At 50.0% G+C, this 21991-nt stretch overlaps 1 protein-coding gene across 5 annotated transcripts in view; it reads right to left on the bottom strand.

The window, feature by feature from the left end:
• Nucleotides 1-21991, bottom strand: part of PLCG2 (phospholipase C gamma 2) — a 202838-nt gene that overhangs the window by 132537 nt on the left and 48310 nt on the right. For 4 of the 5 annotated variants that reach the window (XM_082366318.1, XM_082366316.1, XM_082366315.1 and 1 more), the window contains exon 2: nucleotides 16061-16298. In XM_082366318.1, coding sequence (XP_082222444.1) covers nucleotides 16061-16253 — 193 coding nt within the window. In that variant the 5' untranslated portion in view covers nucleotides 16254-16298. Of the gene's footprint in view, nucleotides 1-16060; nucleotides 16299-21575; nucleotides 21714-21991 lie in introns of those variants that run through there. The other variant, XM_082366314.1, reaches the window with a different exon arrangement.

The raw sequence follows: 21991 nt of genomic DNA on the forward strand, positions 1-21991 counted from the left end.
TGGTCCGGGAAGATCACACATGCCGCGGAGCAACTAAGCCCATGCACCACAACTACTGAAGCCCGTGCCTAGAGCCCGTGCTCCGCAACAAAAAAAGCCACCGCAATGTGAAGCCCGCACACCGCAATGAGGAGTAGCCCGTGCTCACCGCAACTGGAGAAAGCCCGTGCACAGCAACGAAGACCCAAAGCAGCCAGCAATAAATAAATAAATAAATAAATAAATAAATAAATAAATAAATAAATAAATAAATAAATAAATAAATAAATAAATAAATAAATAAATAAATAAATAATAAATAATAAATAAATAATAAATAAATTTAAAATAAATAAATAAATTTAAAATAAATAAATAAAATAGAACAATGAGCCAAAAGGAATATGCAAATCAGAACCACAATGAGATATGGTTCCCTCCCACCAGGATGACTAACATCAAGACAGATAGACAAGGGACTTCCCTGGTGGTCCAGGGGCTAAAACTCCCAGCTCCCAATGCAGGGGGCCAGGGTTCAATCCCTTGTCAGGTAACTAGATCCCACATGCATGCCGCAACTAAAGATCCTGCATGCCACAAATAAGACCCGGCGCAACCAAATAAATAAATAAATATTTGGGAGAAGAAAAAGACAGACAAGAACAAGTGCTGGTGAGGATGTGGAGAAACCGGAATCCTCATACACTGCTGGCGGGAATGTGAAATAGTACAGCCACTTTGGAAAACAGCCTGGCAGTTCTTCAAACAAGTAAACAGAGTTACATGTGACCTGGCAAAACCACTCTTAGGCATACACCCGACAGAATGAAAATATATTCACACAAAAACATGTACACAAATGTTCACAACAGCATTATCCACAATAGCCAAAAAATGGAAACAACCCAAATGTCCATCAAGCGATGAACAAAATATGGTCTATCCTCACAATGGAATATTCTTCAACCATAAAAAGGAGTGAGTACTGATGCATGCCACAGTGTGGATGCCCACGGACAACAGTATACTAAATGAAAGTAATCAGGTGCCAAAGGGTAGAGAGTCCATTTAAATGAAATGCCCAGAATAGGCAAATCTATAGACAGAGAAAGTAGTTCCTCCTCAAAAAGAAAAAAGTGGTAGATCATGGTGGAAGATATTCACTCAACAGCACACACTTATTGAGCACCTACTGATGGCACTGGTGCCAGAAGCTGTAAGTACAGAGACCAACAAGACACCCCCCACCTTAAGGAACTAGAGTCCAGTCTTTTCATTCCAGACCCAACTCTGGTCGGCAACTCTGCATAGCCATACATTTTTGGAACCAACTTCAAAATGGAAGATCATCCAGAGCCTTATTCTCGAGCAAGGAAAATGACACCCAACTCACATCCCAGAAGACAGCCTGTCCTAGTCAAACGCATGAGCTGAGCAATCAGAATGACTGCAACTAAATCCCCACTGTTACCCTTGGAAAGTTCCTCAGCTTCCCTCCGCATCAAATTTCTCCTATCAACTTTCTGGGGTTACTGTGAGGCCCCTTCAGCAGCCTCGGCCCACAGCACGGGCTCCTAAGTTTTCTACCACCATCCAAAGTGGTCCTGTTGATGTCACAGCGAGACCCACAGCCTTCAGCCAACAGGGGAATCAAGCTGCTAGATTCACGGCCTGGGACAGAATAAATGCAAACCAGGAGGAGAAGGACGCCCAAACAACACTCACAAGACCCTTCATCTGCCTGTGAATTTCATATCTGTAAAAGATGTGAGAGCCCACAGACATCCAGATCCTGGTAAGGGTGGTAGGTGGGCATACAAGTCGGTGAAGCTTTCCTGGGGACAACTGAACTCTATGCCCAGAGCCCTCGACACAGCCTTCCTTCCTCCCAGAAATTCTTCTAGAAATTTATCCTAAGGAAATTAACAGGGATGTGCCTACGAGTTAGATATGAAAATGTTCCCGGGATCACTGTTTGACATGACAAAATAACAAACTACATAATATACAAAAATAGAAGTTTGGTAAAAAATAAAAATATACATAAATAAAAATTATGAAATAAGGTAGAGGGACTTCCCTGGTGGTCCAGTGGTAAAGAATCCACCTTCTAATGCAGGAGACGTGGGTTTGATCCCTGGTCAGGGAACTAAGATTCCACATGCTGCGGGGCAACTAAGCCCTCACGCCACAACTACTGAGCTTGTGCGCCTCAACTAGAGAACCCACACGCCGCTAACTACAGAGCTCACGTGCCCTGGAGCCTGTGTGCCACAACTACAGAGAGAAAACCCGTGAGTCGCAACTAGAGAGAAGCCCGCATGCCACAAATGGAGAGAAACCCGAGCAGACCACGCACAGTAACAAAAAGATCCTGCACGCCTCAAAGATCCTGTGTGCTGCGACTAAGACCCGACGCAGCCAAAAAAAAAATAAGGAAAATAAATAAATAAAATAAAAGCTATTTTTAAAAAAAGGTAGAAAAATATATCCATTTAAAACAAAATGGAAGGCATATACTTGGACTGGAAAGATGTTCACAACTGGAAACCACCTAAATATCCATAAGCTAAAGGACAGGTGCATCTATCAAGGTGTACTCATGTAGTAACAGCTATGGGCGGTTCAAATAAAGCTACTGATATTATGTGGATACCTCACAAATAATATACTATTATAAACTGCAGACTAAAATTTTTGAAATAAATGTAAAAAATATGCATGGGAATGACAATTATCAAAGCATGATACTGGTTTCTCCAGGGAAGGAGGGGTATACCTGAGGACTTACCTGTAATATTTAATTTCTTAAAAACAAACAAAAAAGATCCAAAGCATATACTATGATGTGTCTATGTTGATTAGGAGGGTGTATTCATTTCCTATTGCTGCTGTGTCTGTGTAACAAATTACCACCAACTTAGTGCCACAATTTATTATCTTACGGTTCTGGAGGTCAGAAGTCAAATATGGGTCTCACTGGGCTACAATCGAGGTGTCAGCAGGGCTCCCTTCCTTCTGGGGGTGCCAGGGGAGAATCCGTTTCCTTGCCTTTCCAGCTTCTAGAGGCTGCCTGCATCCCTTGGTTCATGGACCCCTTCCAACTTCAAAGCACTCACTTCATCACTCTGACCTCTGCTTCTGACATCACGTCTCCTCCTCTGACTCTGACCCTCCTCCCTCCCTTTCTTTTTTTTCTTTTTTAAAAATTTTATTATTATTTGTTTTTGGCTGCGTTGGGTCTCTGTGACTGCGCACGGGCTTTCTCTAGTTGCGGCGAGCAGGGGCTACTCTTCGTCCTGGTGTGTGGGTTTCTCATTGCGGTGGCTTCTCTTGTTGTGGAGCACAGGCTCTAGGAGCGTGGGCTCAGTAGTTGTGGCGCACGGGCTTAGTTGCTCCGCGGCATGTGGGATCTTCCTGGATCAGGGATTGAACCCGTGTCCCCTGCATTGGCAGGCGGATTCTTAACCACTGGGCCAGCAGGGAATCCCCTCCCTTTCACTCATAAGGACCCTTATGATGACACTGGGTCCACCCAGATAATCCAGAATAATCTCCTCATCTCAAAATCCTTAACTTAATCACATCTCCAAAGAGCCTTTTGCCACATAGGGCAAGAGTCACAGGTTCTGAGGATTAGGATTCGAATACTGGGCTGGGGGGCGGGGTGGTTTATCCACAGAATATATAGAAATAATAATAATAATAATAGCAGTAGTGGAAGTAATAGCAGCAGCTAACTCTTACTGAGTGCTCTGAGCTATTTGTGAGGCCCTATCCCAAAGTGTGCTACAGTTAGCTCTCCTAATCCTCATGAGAATGTGGTGAGGAAGGCATTACTATTACCCCATTTTATAGATGGGAAAATGAGAAGCTAAAAAACTTGTCCATGGTCACAAACATTGTAAGTGACAGAGCCAAGAACTGAACCCAGGCAGTCAGACCCTAGAGGACATGCTCTTAAGTACACAGGCGTTTGTCATCTTTGTCTCTACACCAATCTCAACATTTTAAATAACTCATAAAGAGAAGAAGGTGGTCACAATATAGCACAAAATGAAAAACGCATATTACTAAAGAGTATTATTAAAGGATTATGTTTTGTAAAAATGTAACTATGTCTTGCAAAAGAAAAAAATCTGGAAGGGTTACACCAAGTGTGAACACGCATCCCTCTGGGTGGGTGGGGCGGGGCGAAGAGTTCGTAATCCTCACTGGTCAAAGTGAAAAATCTTTCTACTAATGGACACATGTGACTTCTTCAAGAAGAACAAAGTAAGAGCCGTTTAATTAGGGGAAATAAAACCACGTCAGAGGGGCCTTGCTGGGAGCTGTCTTCAACAGGAGATGGGTGTAACTTCCACCATCGGCCACCCCAGCTCAGGCCCTTCTTGCCTCCCCAGGGACATCAGTCCTCCCCCCGCCAGGTCCCTGCTCCCACCAGCAGAGGCTGGCAGCAGGCCTGGAGTGGCCTGGCATGGCCAGGCGTGGCAGGCAAGTGACACCTGGCCGGTGAGATCCAATCGCACCGAGAAGCTGAAGTGGGAAGACCCCAGCGGGCCCCCAGTCCTGAGGCGTGTCTGCCCCTGTGAGTCCTGGAGACCTCCTCCTGCCGCATCGCTCTCGACTGTGCGGTGCTGACTCCAACTCCGCTAGTTTCCATTCTCCTGATCAGCAAGTTCCCAGGCTTTTCCTTCTCAGAACAGAATCCTTCACACACAGACACTGTACCCCTCAAAACTCACTCCCAACCATGGCCGCCGGCACACCTCGTGTAAGGTGAAAGCCTCTTACAGCTTCTCCCTTCTGTGCCAGGAGTGTGGAAGAGGCCCTCCTGCTCTAAACTGCCATCAGCACCGATTCTGTTTACGAAACTTCACCGCTGCCCTGTGGACACTCCTCCTCCAAGTCCAGGCCTCCCTGGACTTGCGGAGGGAGAAAGGCAAGGAGCTGGGCTGCCCGCCGACAGCCAGGCTCAAACCCAAGGGGCCTTAACCCCGTAGGACCCCTACCCACACGCGTCAGGAGGGGCCAGCCTCTACATGGGTGGGCTACACGACGGCCGCCGCCAGTGCCCCCAGGCACACACAGATGCGGCGCACACAAGCTCTATCAGGTACACACCACGCGTGTCAGATGCACTTACAGATGTAATCCTCACTACCATCCTACAGGGTAGCGCGGCCATTAGTTACCCATCTCACACATGAGAAAACTGAGGCAAGCACAGGCCCAGGCCAGAACCATCAAGTGTGGTTAACGGAGTTGTCACAGAGCTGTCCTATCTTAACCCCAGACACTGCCGCCTCTGGGGAGAGAGAAGGGGACAGAGGCTGAGAGGGCAGCCAGGTGTGGCTTCCCGGATCCGTCTGCTGACCACGTCTCTGAGAAGCACCCACTTCAGGTCAGGTGTGGGCCAGGTGCTGGGGTTCCTCCCTGGTGATCAGAGCCAGCGGGTCCTGGCCCCCCGGAGCTCACAGTGGGTGGGGTGACAGTCACCGAGGGCCTGGCTCTGGGGTCAGGCACTCAGGGGGCAGGAAAAGTCAACACCAGGATCTCTGGTTTCAACCTCAAGGTGCACAGCACCTAGGTCTCTTCCAAGGCAAAACAAGACGTGTCACTTCGCCCACCTGATATGGGAAAATGTTCCTTTACAGCGAAGACGGCCGGGGGTAGGGGTGAGGGTGGGCTGGGGAGGGTGGAGGGGGAGACAGATTATTTTCCTTCCTATAGGATTCACCAGGGGATGCCTTTTAACAGCTCCCTCCCCTAGTCAGACAGGCATAAGAGATCCAACCTGCACCCACTGTTGGGGACCCTCTAATTGCGTGAAGCGGGAACACATATGCCTCCCAGGGCTTGGCACTACAGCACAGATGCTCCCCGTGCCGGGCCTCCGGCTTCTTGGAGCAGATGTGTCCACATTCCAGCTGCCCCTCTCTCCTGTCCTCTCCTCCCCAACGGCCAGATGGACTTCTGGGCTGGGACACCGAGATCCCCAAAAGCCAGACCAAGAGAGAGTCCTGTCTACACCTCCACAGCCGTGGGAGTACAGGAAACTGGATGAACCACAACTAACCAGACATGCACAGGGTCCTCCAAAGGGGAGCCTTGGTTACCTGCAGGAGAGAATTCGAGGGACGTACTTCCAAGAGACGGGCGGGAAGCCTGAGCCATGGTAACAAGAGCAAACCTCACACAGCGCTTCCCCTACCTTTCTAAGTGATTTACCTTCAGGAGCTCATCTGATCCTCCTGAAGACCCCGTAAGGTGAGTACTGTCATTCTTCCCATTTTACAGGTGAGGAAACAGAGGCACAGAGAGGGAAGTCTCTCGCCCAAGCCACAGACTTGGGACTCAAACCCAAGCAGGCTGGCTCCAGTCCCCACGTTTAACCAGCACACAACACTGCCTCTCACACCCTCACAGCCAAGACCGATGCAGCCAGGAAATGAGATGACACTTGGAATAAAGCAAGGGCTCTTAAATTCCTTTACAACAAACTCCAGCTTGTCCCTATTCTCTGCGGCCACGTGGATACATCAGTCGCTGGGTTCAGCTCCCTGCCCCTCGGGCTCCTTTGAAAGGGGACTGTGTTAGTCTGCTAGGGACGCTGTAGCAAAACACCCCCAACTGGGTGGCTTCAACAACAGAAATGTACTGTCTCACAGTTCAGATCAAGGTGTTGGCAGGGGTGGTTCCTTCTATGGCTGTGAGAGGGAATCGGTTCCCTGATTCCCTCCCGGCTTCCCGTGAGGTCGGCAACCCGCAGTGTTCCCAAGCTTACACAGGCATCGTCGTGTGTGTGTGTGTGTGTGTGTCCTCTTCTTATAAGGACACCAGTCATATGGGATTAGGGGCCCATTCTGTGCCAGCATGACCTCATCTTAACTAATTACATCTGCAAAGACCCTATTTCCAAATAAGGTCACCTTCTGAGGTCCTGGGGATTAGGGCTTCAACACATGAATTTGGAAGGGAGACACAATTCACCCATAACAGGGACCCATCTCTGCCCAGAGTCCTGAAGAAGCCAGACCATGTTCTCTATCAGGAGACCCGTCTAACCCACCCTCCACACCAAAGCTGATCGGAGAGGATGCCGGTCTCAAAGGCAGCCAATCCCCGAGCACTGGCTCAGAAGACCCAGCCAATCAGAGGCATCCATCGTTGGGAGGCTGGGACCCAAAGCCTTCGCTGATGGGGCTACACAGTCAAAGTGGAGAGCTGTGCTGGGGAAGGTCTAGCCATGACTATGAGGAAACCTAAGACGGCCGACAAAGCCCATCTATGGAGAGGCGTCACCACCGGCAGGTCTTGTCACAGATGGGATGGGAGGGTCCTCAGTGCCATCACCTCCCCTTCCCAGGAGGCCCAGTGCAAAGGCTCTTCATTTCCCTGAATTCCTGCAAGAATCCCTAAATCCCTACAATCATTCTATTCTCTAGCCATCAGTGGGGCTCCTACAGCCACCTCTGCATCTTCCAAAATCAGGGGCTGTGGAAGAGCCTGGGGGACGCCTGACAAGCCCCTTTCCCATTCTCCCTGGCACACAACTGGGCCAGGTTTCCCAGCATCCTTTGTAACCAGTCACATGCCAAGTTCTGGTCAATGGAAGATGGGAGGGAAGAGGCACATCGGTTCCAGAAATGACCCCTAAAACCTCCTAAGCCATCCTCCACTCTTCCTCTTCCGCCACATGCTGGCCGAAGAGAAGATCCTGCAGTGGCCTCAGATGCCTTAGGGGACAGTGGTGCCACCAGACAGCAGAACCCCACCCCCCAATCCCACTAGACCATGACCTGAGTGAGAAACTTGCATGAGGTCAAGAAATCATCTGTCACTGCTGTTAGTCTACCCTGACTAATACAGATAATACACTTATTGCTGTGCCCTCTGCCCAGAATGCTCTCTCCTTAGAGCTTCTCATGGCTCCCTTATCACCTTTCAAGTCTCAGCTCAAATGTCACCTCCATGGAAATGCTCCCCTGAGGCCCGCCCTCCTAAAACAGTGCTCTTCACCGGTTACTCTTTGTCAAGGCGCCCTGCTTCTTCCTTTCCTAGCACCCAACACAATCCAGAATGACTGAATGATTAGCCTGGCTTTTTCTGCCTTTCCTGTGACACTGTGAGCTCCTCTGGGGGTCCACACTGTCCCCAGTGACGAGCCCCATACCCGACACACACCAAGTCCTCTGAGTGTTTGCTAAATCAACAGAGGGCTGAATTCTAATCACACCAAGTGATCGTCATCCAGGACAGAAGACAGCCCTTGAATAACCAGAAACCAATTCCTCCACTGACCAGCGTACAGGCAGGTCTCCATCAATGTCAGGAATAAAAACAAGAGCTCTATTTCTCACACCAGCAGGCTCCGCCGTAGGGAATCCGTACCCCGGAAGAGGAGGAGGACAACCCATTTGGGTGCAGGAAAGAAACAAGGATTTCATTACATACATGCAAGTTCTCATATTCATGTCGTCCTTTCCACAAGGTCGTTTCCCTTCGCGTCTGATGCGGACAAGAGCAGCAGATGCCTGAGCGCCTACCTCCTCTGTGCCCAGCGCTGCTGAAAGCAGGTTACATGTATTACTGCATTTAATCCTCACAGGAGCCTTAGGAGACAGGTTCTTTTACTATTCTCATTTTACAGACGTGGAAATGAGGCACAAAGAGGTGATGTGAATGGGCCAAGGTCACCCTCCAGTGAAGAGGCAGGGCTGGGATCTGAAGCCAGGCACTCGGGCTCCAGAGCCTGTGCTGTTACCATAACTGCACATCTATAATCAAAAATTGTATTACACACACACACACACACAAAATGGAATATTACTCAACCATAAGAATGAAATAATGCCGTGTGTAACAAGACAGACAGACCTAGAGATTATCATACTAAGTGAAGTAAGCCAAACAGAGAAACACAAATACCATATATTACTTATACGTGGAATCTAAAAAAAAAAAAAAATGATACAAATGATCTTATATACAAAACAGAAACAAACTCACAGACACAGAAAACAAACTTATGGTTACCAAAGGGGAAAAGGGGCAGGGGACAAATTAGAAGTTTGGGATTAACATATATACACTACTATATATAAAAGAGATAACCAACAAGGACCTACCCTATAGCACAAGGAACTATACTCAGTACTTCGTAATAAACTATAAGAGAAAAGAATCTGAAAAAGAAGAGATATGTGTATATGTATAACTGAGCCACTTTTCCGTACACCTGAAACTAACACAACATTGTAAATCAACTATACTTCAATTAAAAAAGAAAAAAAATTCTTTAAAAAGAAAAATAAGTTTGTACACACTGGGGGCATTGGTGGAATCTTATTTCTGATGGGACACTTGACTGACAGAGCTTGGGAACCACTTTCAGACAATGGATTTCTTCTTAGACGGAAGATGCCAGTGGAAAAAAAAAAACATCTATTTCTCCATCGTTTGAAAAACACTTTGTTAAAATAAGAACTTGGTAAAATACTTTTTTTTAAAAAAGATGGGTAAGAAGCTCAAGGCTGGACTTCAGAAGAAGCCAGGATACAGGACGAGCCCATTTCAGCACCCCTGGCTGTATCCGCACTTGTCCCCACTGTGGGGTCTCCAGCAGGCATGTCTGGCTTCCCGCTAACCAGGCACCTCTCGAGTCTCCTTGCCCTGGCACCTCAGCACCAGGCAGAGCATGTCCTCTGCGCGAATAAGGAACCGGTGCCTTCGCTCTTGTTGTAACGAAATCTGAACGAAGCTGTCACTCTTAGGTCCCCAGCAGGGTGCTTCTCTATCCCATACAGGACTCAGACATGTCTGACATCACGTAAGAGGAGACAGCAACACAGAGCAGAAGACTTGAGACTCTGAAGGCAGGTTGAACGAATGCAAAGTGTAGTTCTGCCCCTTCCTGACTGTGTAGCCTTGGGCATGTCACCTAGTCTCCCCAGGACTCGGTCTCCTCGTAATAAAGTGGGGATGATCCCTGCTTCCTGGTCACAGGGTCACAGGCAAGCCGAGAACCTAATACCAGGGAAACAGAACAGCTCCTATTTGTGAGAACCCCCCCATTCACGGGCAGCCACCACTTGCCAAGAATAAGCAGACGGAGAAAACACGCGTAAGCAGAAGTGAAAACTTGAGGATAAAGGGCCCATTCAGTCAAGATGGACATGGTCCACGCCCTCAAAGGCGGCTCATTGCACAGCCGGCCCCATCCACACTCCACAAACAGCTGGCACCACATTGGCTCCTGAGACGCATTCCAGACCGCCCTCCCCAATGGACAAGATGCAAGAGGACCCCAAAGGTTCAACTCAGAAAGGTCCCCAAGCGGGCTCCTTTCCAGCTGGAGTCTGCGCAGCTGGTGCCCCTGGAAAAAAAGAAAAACCAGAGGGGCAGCGCTTCCCGGCATGAGCTCCCTCCCGACATCCAGAGACTCTCAGGAGCCAGTGCAGGAAGGAATCCAGGGCGCCACCTTGCCCGTCAGCCTTGGAAAGTAAACGGGAGAATGACAGCCAAGAGGTGAGTGTCTGGCTGGAGACCATCGTCTTTATTAGAAGCCAGGGCTTGGGACTCCCACCCATTAAAATATGTACCTTTTATATACAGATAAAACATGTACATATAAAAAAGTACATAAGGACTTTCCTGGTGGCGCAGTGGTTAAGAATCCGCCTGCCAATGCAGGGGACACAGGTTTGATCCCTGGTCCGGGCAGATCCCACATGCCGCGGAGCAACTAAGCCCGTGCACCACAACTACTGAGCCCGCGCGCCACAACTACTGAAGCTCGCATGCCTAGACCCCGTGCTCCCCAACAAGAGAAGCCACCACAATGAGAAGCCCGCACCCTGCAATGAAGAGTAGCCTCTGCTCGCCGCGACTAGAGAAAGTCCGCATGCAGCACTGAAGAACCAACGCAGCCAAAAATAAATACATTTATTAAAAAATAATTTAAAAAATAAAAAAGTACATATAAAAAGATCCATTTGATTCTCACCCTTATCTTATTGATAGGGACTATTATCATTTCACTTGACCAACAGGAAAACAGGCACAGAGAGGTCAAACAACCTGCCTTGGATCACGCAGCACCTAGTATTTGGTCAAGCGGGGAGCTGAGCTACAAGTCTGGATCCAGAGTCTGTCTGTTCTCATGGTCACTTGGCTCCAAGGTGGCTGCTGTCAACTTTTTCCCGCCCTGGACATGCAAGCCTCGCCCTCCCCAAGAGGAGATTCCCCATGCTTTGAACCTGAGCTGGCCCTGGTGACCTGAGCACGTGACTTTCTGGGACTTCTCGGGCTAAGTCATAAGAAGCCCAGCAGCTTTGGCCTGGGACTCTTGGAACACGCACCCAGGGGGGACACCAGGCACCATGTAAGAAGTCCAGCTACCCTGGGACGGCCACACAGCAGGTGCTCAGCCAACATTTCCAGCTGAGCCCAGGCTTCCAGCCATCACCACCACAGCACCAGACATGGGAGTCAAGATTCTGGAACCTTCCAGACCAGGTGACATGCCAGTTGAGTGCCACCTCAGTCCAGGCCACAAAGAGTAGAAGAACTGTCCAGCTAAGCCCTGTCCAAATCACTGACCCACAAATCTACTCACTTGCATCCAGTGGCACCTACTGACCCCACTTCAGGGCAGGCGTCCTGCTGGCCACCTGACAGGCCCCTCCCTTAACTCTCCACACAAGCAGCTCCTCTGCTATGAGGCCTCCCCCCATTCCCTACCACCCCCCATCCCCACTGAGGGGGACAAGAGCCTTCCTTCCTCGCCAAGTACCCAGCGCAGACCCGCACTGCGTACCGACCACACGATCCTGCGATGCCCAGTTGCTGCACCTGTTCCCTCCAGGGCAGGGACTCCATCCTTCCTCCTCTCTCTTAGCAGAATCTAGCACCCAATATGACAGCAAACATGGGCTGAACACATGACATAGCTCCGTCATGACGGGGTCCAAAGAGAAACCCGAATATACCCAGTGACATTTTACGGTTCCAAGCAAAGCAAACGCGTGACTTTAGACAAGGGCTTCTTAACCTTGGCACCACTGACACTTTACACGGGATAATTTTTTTTTGGCGGGGCGGGGACTGTCCTGTGCATTGTAAGGTGTTTAGCAGCACCCCTGGCCTCAATCCACTAGATGCCAGAAGCCCCCCCAAATAATCACAACTAAACGTATCTCCAGGCATTGCCAAATGCCCCTGAATGGGTGGGGACGGGATTGCCCCGGCTGAGAACCACTCACTGCTTTGCACAGTGGGACCCATGGGTGTCTACCTTCACCCAGGCCTGCAAGGGGTGTTGTGACACCTGTCCAAAGGTCACAGGCTGCTTGCCAATTACCCGAGGACCACACGCTCATGCTCCCTCCTGTTTGCCTGCCCCTTGCAGACGCCACAGTAACCTGGAGGCTCCCGCTAACTAGAACCCCTGAAGCAACACTACAGCTGTGGGGGTTCCCCCCAGGACTCCCCTATGTCAGGAGGCTGAAAATGCGGTCCTGAGAGTCCCCATCTAGGGCCCAAAGGCCTATTCTTTCTAAGTGGTCAGGGGAGCACCTTTTCTAAGCTCTTTACTCCCAAATTGGGTTTTCTGTCGCTTTACAAACACTACTGACACAGCCATATCACACAGGCTTGCCAGCGCACGTTCAAAAATGCAAACGTGTTCACATCATCCCTCTTCTAAAAACCCTTCGGTGGATCCCTGCTGCTCTCCAGAAAAAGTCCAAACACCTAAGCAAGACTCTGCTGCCCCGGACAAGCTGGATGCCACGTGTCATCAACAACCAATGGCAAAAATAACAGCAGCAGTTGCCACTGGTCCAGGGCTTACCCTGTGCTGTACACCACGTTCGACCCTCTGATGTATCGACTCATTTACTCATTCCCAGCTGTAACCGTGTGCATGGATACCAATATTACTCCCATTCTGCAGATAAGAGAATTAGATCTCAGAAAGTGGATATAACTTGCCCTGCAGTCACATGGCAAAGTCACTCAACAAATGTGCTGGAAGTCAAGCTCCATGCTGCTTGTACCTAATCAAACAATGTAGGCTCCACGAGGACTGGAGTCTAATGTAATTCCTGCTGTATCTCCAGGACCTAGAATAGGACCTAGTGCCTGGGACAGCAGGCATTCAAATATAGATGGATGGATGTAAGGAAGGATGGGTGGAAGAAAGGAAGGAGGGAAGGAAGGAAGGATGGAGGGAAGGAAGGATGGAGGGAAGGAAGAAAGGATGGAGGGAGGGAAGGAAGGGTGGATGGACTGATGGAAGGATGGAGGGAGGGAGGGAGGGAGTCGCTAGAGCAGTACCTACCAAACCTGGCTAGCTACCAGGATCACCTGGGGAGCCTATTAAAATACTGAATCCCAACCAACCTGGTGAATGACAGTCATCCTCAGCCACTCCAAGGAGGAGGAGGAACTGCTTTTAGTTAATGAGTGGGGAGAACTATAGGGTGTGGATTTCAAGAGCCAAAATCCTGTCTCACACCCATCAGAACTTTCAGGAGAAAGTTCCAGTAGGCTGTATCTTTAAATGCCCCCCCCCCAGGTGTTTCCGATGTTCAGCCCCCAGAAGAGAAGGGACCAGCCATCCACTCTCAGTGCAGGACACCTGTATTTACCATCCGTGCCCTTTCGTCCCCAGGCAGGCCCCCCAACCCCGCCCCAGCTGCGACAGGTTTCTGGGCCACCTGAGAGGCAGAATGTGACCAATGCAAACAAAACTGGGAGGAGAGTTTGCTGCCTCCAGACATGGGCACTTTCAAAGCGGGGCTTCTGGCTCTGTGCCACTGGAGGCCTGCTCGGCTCCAAAGCCAGGAGAAACCTTTTGGAAAGCTACTTAATCTCACTCATGATAAAAGAAATCAAACAAAGAACTACACCGAGCTATCAGAGACCACCTGTGAACGGCCAAGTTCAGAACCCCATGGCAGGGTGGATGAGGGTGTGGGGAACGGGAGGTACCCTCAACACCTCGTGGGCCTCTGTGGGATGTTGTCCAACTGTCCTTTAAAAGTTAAAATAGCCTGTACCCTTTAACTCAGAAGTAACACGTACAGGAAGCTGTCCTTCAGGTAAACACAGTATGTGTGCACGAAAGCATAATGCAAGGATAACCCTCACACGCAGTTGGTGGGAATGTAAAATGGTGCAACAACTTGGAAAATAGTCTGGCAGTTCCTAAAATGATTAACAAAGTTACCATATTGACCTAGGAGCAATGCTACTCCTAGACAGATACCCAGGAGAAATGAAAACACACAGCCATACAAAAAATCATTCATGAATGCTCACAGAACCAGCATTCATAATGGCCAAAAAGTGTAAACAACCCAAACGTCCATCAACAAATGAACGGATCAACAAACTGTGGAGTATCTACACAATGGAATATTACTCAGCCACGTAAAGGAATGAAGTATTGAAACACACCACAACGTGGATGAACCTTGAAAACACTGGAAAACATTGTGTTAAGTAAAAGAAGCCAGTCACAAAAGGCCATATACTATATGGTTCCTTTTAGAGGAAATGTCCAGAACAGGGAAATCGATAGAGATAGAAAGGAGATTAATGATTGCTTAGGGCAGGAGAAGTGGATGAGGAATAGAGGGATGGCTAAAAGGTACAGGGTTTCTTTTTGGGGTGATGAAAATTGTGGTAGTGGTTGCACGTATCTGAATATACTGAACTATTCATTTTAAATGGATGAATTATATGGTATGTGAATTATATCTCCATAAATCTGTTACCAAAAAAATTTTTAAAAAAAAGAAGAATCCAAGTATAGTCACTGCAGCTAAGAGCAAAAGACTGGAAAAACCCAAAGTGTCCACTTCTAGGGGTTAAACTGTTATACTGTAGCCAGAATGCTATGTGGCCACGAAAGAAAACGGCAGCTCAATACGTTGATAATAAAGCACCTCCAAGATAACTGTTAAATTAAAAAAAGAAATCAAAGTGCAAAAGTGTATGTAGCAGGTACCCATTCATGTAAGAAACACAATGCACACATCACACAAGCATAGAATACTTCTGGAAGACCAAAGAACTTGGTCATGCGCTTGCCTCTGGAGCATGACGTGGGCTGGGGAAGAGACATTTATTTATGAATCGCCTCATTTTCCCCCAAGTGTACATTTTAATTGCTCAATTAAAAAGTAGCCAATAAGGGGCTTCCCTGGTGGCGCAGTGGTTGAGAATCTGCCTGCCAATGCAGGGGACACGGGTTCGAGCCCTGGTCTGGGAGGATCCCACATGCCGCGGAGCAACTGGGCCCGTGAGCCACAATTACTGAGCCTGCGCGTCTGGAGCCTGTGCTCCGCAACAAGAGAGGCCGCGATAGTAAGAGGCCCGCGCACCGCGATGAAGAGTGGCCCCCGCTTGCCACAACTGGAGAAAGCCCTCGCACAGAAACGAAGACCCAACACAGCCATAAATAAATAAATAAAAATTTTTTAAAAAAGTAGCCAATAAAAAAGTCAAATTAAAGCAAGTCTCTGCAACTGAAAATTGCTTAAGTCTCCTAACTCTGTTTGTTAAAAACAGTCTTAGAAACTTTAGGAACTGAGCCAACTGCCGAATGTACAGAGGATGGGGAGAAGAAGATACCTCCACCTGGACCAGAACTTTACTTGCGAGCTACAGAACATTCAGCAATGCACTCTGTCCACCTGGAGCTAAAGCACGGGCCTCTCACTCTGCTCGTCTGGCTACCAAGCTATGAGTTTCCACAAGCTCTGGCCAGTTAGCCCTCAAAGGGCAGGAGGCTTGACCATCAACTCGAACCAGATGGTCCCCGATGCTGTGAGACAGGGAGCCCAGCCCAGCCCTGCCATCCCAGGTGAGCTGTCTGGATGTCACTTCCAAGTTGGCCCACGCGGGCTTCTGTTCCTTCACCTGCTGCTTCCTGGCTAACTTCCCCCACCTGCTCTAAACCCATTCAGAGACCCAGACAGAGCGGCCCCGCTTTCACTTTCAGAAGGTATCAAACCAGCAACAACTGCCGTGACCACTGGCCTGGGCAGGAAGGTGAGAAGGTACTCACGGAAGCCCTCGATCTTATCGGCCGTCTTGCTCCAAGCCACCTGCTGGGTCTCCATGATCACCTGGACAGTCCTCCGCTCCGGGGTGGACTTACGGAAGCTGAACACCGTCATCACCGTGCCCAGCTCCAGGGCCCTCTTGATCTGACTCTTCTCGTACTCCGGAAGGGCGTCCACGTTGACCGCGGTGCTCATGGTCGCCCGCTCCGGGGGGAGGCAAGGAGAGAGGGAACGAGGAGGCTGGAAGGGCGGAATAAAGGCGGGAACTGGTTTTAGTTAACTGAGCGGGATTTGGCTTAGACTTCAAGAGCCAAAATCCTGTCTCATGCCCATCGGGATGAGTTTGGGGGAGAAGGTTCTAGTGGCGGAGACTCGCCGGCCGCTTCAGAGAGCCCGGGCAGGACACACAGAGGTTTAAATGGAAGTGAGGTGTGGGTGGAGCCCTCGACCTCGGGGACCCAACCACTATCCCGGCTTTAAATAACCAAATCACCCCAGCCTGGCCGTCACCCCTCCTTCCCCACATACTCTGAAGCTGTGGAACATTTGAATAGCCAAAGCAGCCCAGACTGACTCCTGTCCCCACCCCTGACACCCTGCCAAGAGATTTCCAACCATCCCTTTACTTCCCGAGTGAAGTTGGGAACAGGAAAAAAAAAAAAAAAAACCTTCCGAATGTGTCCATGGAACTGGGGCAAAAAGGGCAGAAAACAGCAGGGCCCAGCAGCCTCACGTTCAAATCCTGGTGTAGGTTCCCACTGACCGTGTGGACCTGGGCAGGCTGCGTGACCTCCGTGAGCCCCAGTTTCATCGGGACAGTTAGGAAGCCACCTGTGAAGCACCTGGTGTGCAGCTCAGCATCCAGGGGGTGTCCCTGGCGATCCCTCATCCTCCTGCACAGTTGGCGTTTCCCAGAGAGGTGTTTGCACCCCAAATCTCAGAGCCTTCCTTGCCTGGTTTCTCTCACGCCCACATCCAATCCACAAGCAAACCCAGAATCCAGTCAGTCTCACTGCTTCACTGGTCCCTCCAAGGATCTTATACTTGGGTCATTCTGATCGCCTGCTAACTGGTCTCCCTGCTTCCACTCCAGCTCCTACAGTCAACTCTCAGACCAGGAACCAAAAGGATGCTTTAAGAACAAGAGTGAAATCATGTCGCTCCCTAAGCCCCTGCTCTGCAAAAACCCTCCCCCCAGTCTGCCTCCCAAATGTCCAAAGACTCACTGCCCCTCACTCAGAAGGGACTTAACTTCAGGCTTGCAGACTGCAGCCCCTACCCCAAGTCACTTACACCCGCAGGCTGAATTGCCACCCTTGTAAAGGGGAAGATGACAGATTAAAGAACCTCCAAAGGTTCTTGTAAGGATTGAACCAGATAACATATCTCAGCCCGTAAAACAAAGATGCAAAGTCAATGCTCCTCAGATTTAGCTCCTGCTACTGTCACCATGCACTGTTCCCTGTATCGTTCTTACCTCCTCCCCTCCTCCAAATCCCTGTAGGCTCCCACAGTTGCTACTCTGTAGAGAAACCAGTGTTCAGCCAGGGCTGTCTGGACCTCCACACTGGCTCAGCCTCCCCACAGCCTCTTTGCCAAGTTGCTCAAAATCAGGGCCTCAGTTTCCCCAGCTGTATAATGGGGATAACAATACCACCCTCGAGGGGCTCTGGAAGGACTAGACGCCACAATGTATGTACAGCCCCCAGCATCTAGCAGGGCCTCTGATAATATTAATCAGCCAGCTAGCTGGTCAAGACATTAATCAAAGGTCAACTCTATGACAGACATGGAGGGTGGACTTGTATGCAAATGAGGGGTGCAGGGAGTGGTCCAGGCCCTGTCCTTTGCTCCCTCATTCCTCCACCTCACACCCACAGCCAAAGGCACCTCCCAGGTATGCTGACAGCCCAGCGATAAAGTCATGAATTACACCTGCTCTCCACCCATTTGGAAAGAGACCAGTCAGTTCAATGATTCTGCAGTAGCAGAGACATGGGGGTGGGGGTAATAAAGGGAGTAGCAAGAGGGGGTCCCCAACTTAGTCTGGGGTAAGGCTGGGAACTGACAGTGCTCATAGGAAGCTTCTGGGGGAAGGCGGCGTCTGAATCCAAGCTTTAAAAAAGATGAAGCGGGAGGGAACAGTGTTCTAGTCAGAGGAACAGGCTTAAGCAAAGGCCCGGCAGCAGGACTACAGGGTGTGCCAAGAACTCTGCCTGACCTGAGCCTCCTGCCTCACCGCCCTCGAATCCAGGTCAGGGGGATGAACAAGGTGCCTCAGGCCAGTCTCATCCTGGTAAATTAGCTGTTTATTGGCCCTCCCCAGGTGCCTGCACCTGCCATATCTCGTTCATCTCATTTATTTCAATGAGAAACACCAGAGGTGAAAACTCAAGTCCTGGGAGGTGAAATCATGTGATCAAGGTCACACAGACGCATGGTGACACCAGGATCAGAACCCCGGTCTGAATCCCATGCCCCTGCTCCTTCAGCACCTGCCTTCTGGAATCCAGAATCTGGTGGCAGGATCTGGTCAGACAGTAACTAACTTGGCAGAGAGGTCAAAGGACTTGTCCAAGGTCACACAGCTGGAAAGTGTCAGAACCAGGATTTGGACCAGGTCCCAGCCATACACCTCCTGAGTTCCCCACTCCCAGGGCTCAAGGCCCACGTGTAGCAGGGCACAAATAGGAAACACACAACCCCTCACAACACCACCACGTAAACCAGCCAACCGGGAAGCACCAGGGCCCTCAGTTCTTTTGGCCTCTGGGAGGGCCTTGGACTTAACCTTCCCAGGATTCTGGTTACTTCCCACTTACAAGCCCAGTGGATTGATTCAACCATAAACATCAAGTCTCTCATGTCCTTCCCCAAGAACTGGGAAGACATCCCCATGGCCACAAGATCCTTGGAGTCAACCACCAAAATCCACCAGCTCCCAACTCAGGCTTCCAGAGTTCAGTGCTTCAGCAACTAAGGCAAGGAGGTCTCCAAGGCCCTGACCCCAGGGGAGGGCACTAGCCATCACAGGCAATTTCTATTTTGCTTCTGTTTTCAAAAAAAAAAAAAAGAAAGAAAGAAATAGCCTTGAAATCCCTTGTTTGTTCCTGTTTCTCATCCTCCCTGGGTAACTTTATAAAAGTGACTTACGGTGTAAATACAAATGTGGCTGAGATTTAACAAGATTCTACTTTTCATGTCCTTCTATTCGAAATAAACTTCTGGGAAAGATAAATATCATATGATGCTGCTTATATGTGGAATCTAAAAAGAATGGTACTAATGAACTTATTTACAAAACAGAAATAGTCACAGATGTAGAAAACAAACTCATGGTTACCGGGGGGAAAGGGAGGGGGGATAAATTAGGAGATTGGGATTGACATATACACACTACACTATATATAAAATAAATAACTAATAAGGACTTACTGTATAGCACAGGGAACTCTCCTCATTACTCTGTAGTGACCTATATGGGAAAAGAATCTAAAAAAGAGTGGATATATGTATATATGTAACTGATTCACTTTGCTGTACAGCAGAAACACAACATTTTAAATCAACTATACTCCAATAAAAAATAAAAAATAAAATATAAACTTCTGGGATACAAGGACCCAGAACCAGGAAACAGGGGAGTTCTCTTCAGTGCTCTCTGCACACGTTAGAGAAGTACAGAATTTCATACAAAATCCCACGAAACAATTCTGTTAAGACTTTGACAGAGGTATCCCTGAGAGGTAACAGCCTATCCTACAGCTCGAGGGATGTTACTGCTGCATCTCACACCCACCCTGCAGCAACAGAGCGATACATATTTTCACTGGAGAAACCAAGCAGTGTCAGCTGTGGCAGGTAGGAACGTGCATTACTTCAACTTTTTTTTTCAGGGCAACCTGTGAGCACCTACTAAAATGTAAAACATGCATATGCTTTGATCCAGTGCTGTGCAGAAACATGCACAAAAATATTCACAGAAGCATCATTTGTGATAGAAAGAAAAAAAAAAACAATCCAACTGCTCACGAATGGGGGGGTCCCTTAAATGATGGGACACACACATTAAAGAATGCTCAGTAGCTATTGGAAAGAATGAGGAAGATTTACACGCAATTTGATCTGGAAAGATTCGTGAGGCGGATGAAAAAAGAGTTGCAAACTAATAAGCATAAATATAATTACATTTTTTAAAAGGCTGTCTGCTTATAAATCCAGGAGGAGTGGTTACTTTTGGAGAGTGGGAGAAGGTAAAGGGTCTGACCTGACTTTTGACTGATTTAAGTGCTAACATAATGGATGAGCTTTTGTGCTTTGTGTTTTTAAGTGTTTTCTAAATGAAGACGTGCTTTCAAAAATATCCTCACCCGGAATTTTCCATCAACTTCACTCAGCCAAAGGGCTCTTTATGGGGGTCCTGGCTTGGCCTCTTCCAGAGGAGTTTCACAAGCTCCAGGTAGAGGGAGGGGGAGGGCTTCAGCATGATTAGGCCATTTCAGCATCAAGGAAACCTGCAGCAAGGATCGTCCTGAGCTGGTACACACGGGGCGTTCACAGCTTTGTAATAGGGGTAACTGCCTGAGGCGGCCAGGGACCCCTAAATTAAGACTCCCTGCAAGACTGTAGCTAAGAATGATGGCCCGAGCCCCAACGCAGGGCCCTTAAGCACAGGGTGAACAAGTGGCAGATAAGCCCCAGTTCTCCACACAGCCCTGGAATGGAGGCCTGGGTGGCCCAAGTACCCAGGGGAAGAAACTGAGGCTCAGAGATTCTTCAACTTGCCCGAGGTTACACAGCTGGAACCGAAATTCGAATTACACTGACTGACAAGGCCACCTGTTTCCCATGCGCCTGCCACCACCCTCCATACTTTCTCACTCTAGTTCAAGATCAGGGTGCTAAAAGAGCCCCTCCCGGGCCCCCTCTGGAATCCAGGCGCCAAGCGCCCCGCGCCCCCCCGTCGAAACGGGACACATCTTTCCCTCGAATTCTTCCACTATGGGGGTAACGACCTCTTTGGGATTCCACAACATAACCAGGAAAACGCAGAGACGCACATAATGATGCATACAACTATTGCGGGGGGAGACGGAATCTTGGATCCCCCGAAAGCTCTATTTCTCAGGGCGAAGGGCTGCGCCTGGAGGCAACAAGCCCTGGGCACAGAGGTGGTCAGGAGACACGCCCGCCCCCCAGCCGCCGGAGCCTACACCACCAGCGCTCGCGCGACCCAGACCGCAAGCCGCGCCGCTTCCTCCGGGCTCCCATTCAAAGCCGGACGGACCCAGGACACCAACCGACGAAGTGGCGCCGGCCCAGAGTGAGGAAGTAGCCGGCGACGGAGCCCGGACCCCCGCCGTCACCGCCCCGGCCCCGGGCACAGCGGGCGGGGGCCCCGACGGCGTGCCCCACCCCTGCCAGCGCGGGCAGCGCCCGGGCGCAGGTCCCCCCTGGACGCCGCTCCCCGAGCGCGGGTCCCGCGGGCGTGCGCTCCCACCCGGCCGGGCCGCTCACCTGGCCGCGCCCCCGCTGCGGGTCCCGGCTCTGGGGTCCCGAGCGCAGCCGCCCGCCGTCCTGGCTGTGGGCACTCCCTGCCGCGCACGCCTTCCGACGCGGGCGCCGTTACTTCTGCTTCGGCCGCGGCCGCGCGCCACGTGACTCCTCCGGGGCCGCCCCCCGCGCCCCGGCCCGCCCCACCCCCGGCCCGCCGCTCAGAGCACCCCCGGCGCCGCGTCCTCCCTGCGGGCGGACCAGGCCTGGGACCCCGCCTCCGCGGGCCGAGAAAGAAACTGAGGCAGCGGGAGGGGATCGACCTGCCCCTCCTCACTTGCAAGGTGGAGAGAAAACTTCCAGATAGACTAGCTTTTATGGAGCTCCTACTGCACACACGTGTTTTACATGCATTTAATATACTCCCCATAATCACCGGG

The sequence above is a fragment of the Balaenoptera borealis genome, assembly GCF_965194805.1.
Source record: "Balaenoptera borealis genome assembly, chromosome: 19".
Classification (NCBI taxonomy): domain Eukaryota; kingdom Metazoa; phylum Chordata; class Mammalia; order Artiodactyla; family Balaenopteridae; genus Balaenoptera; species Balaenoptera borealis.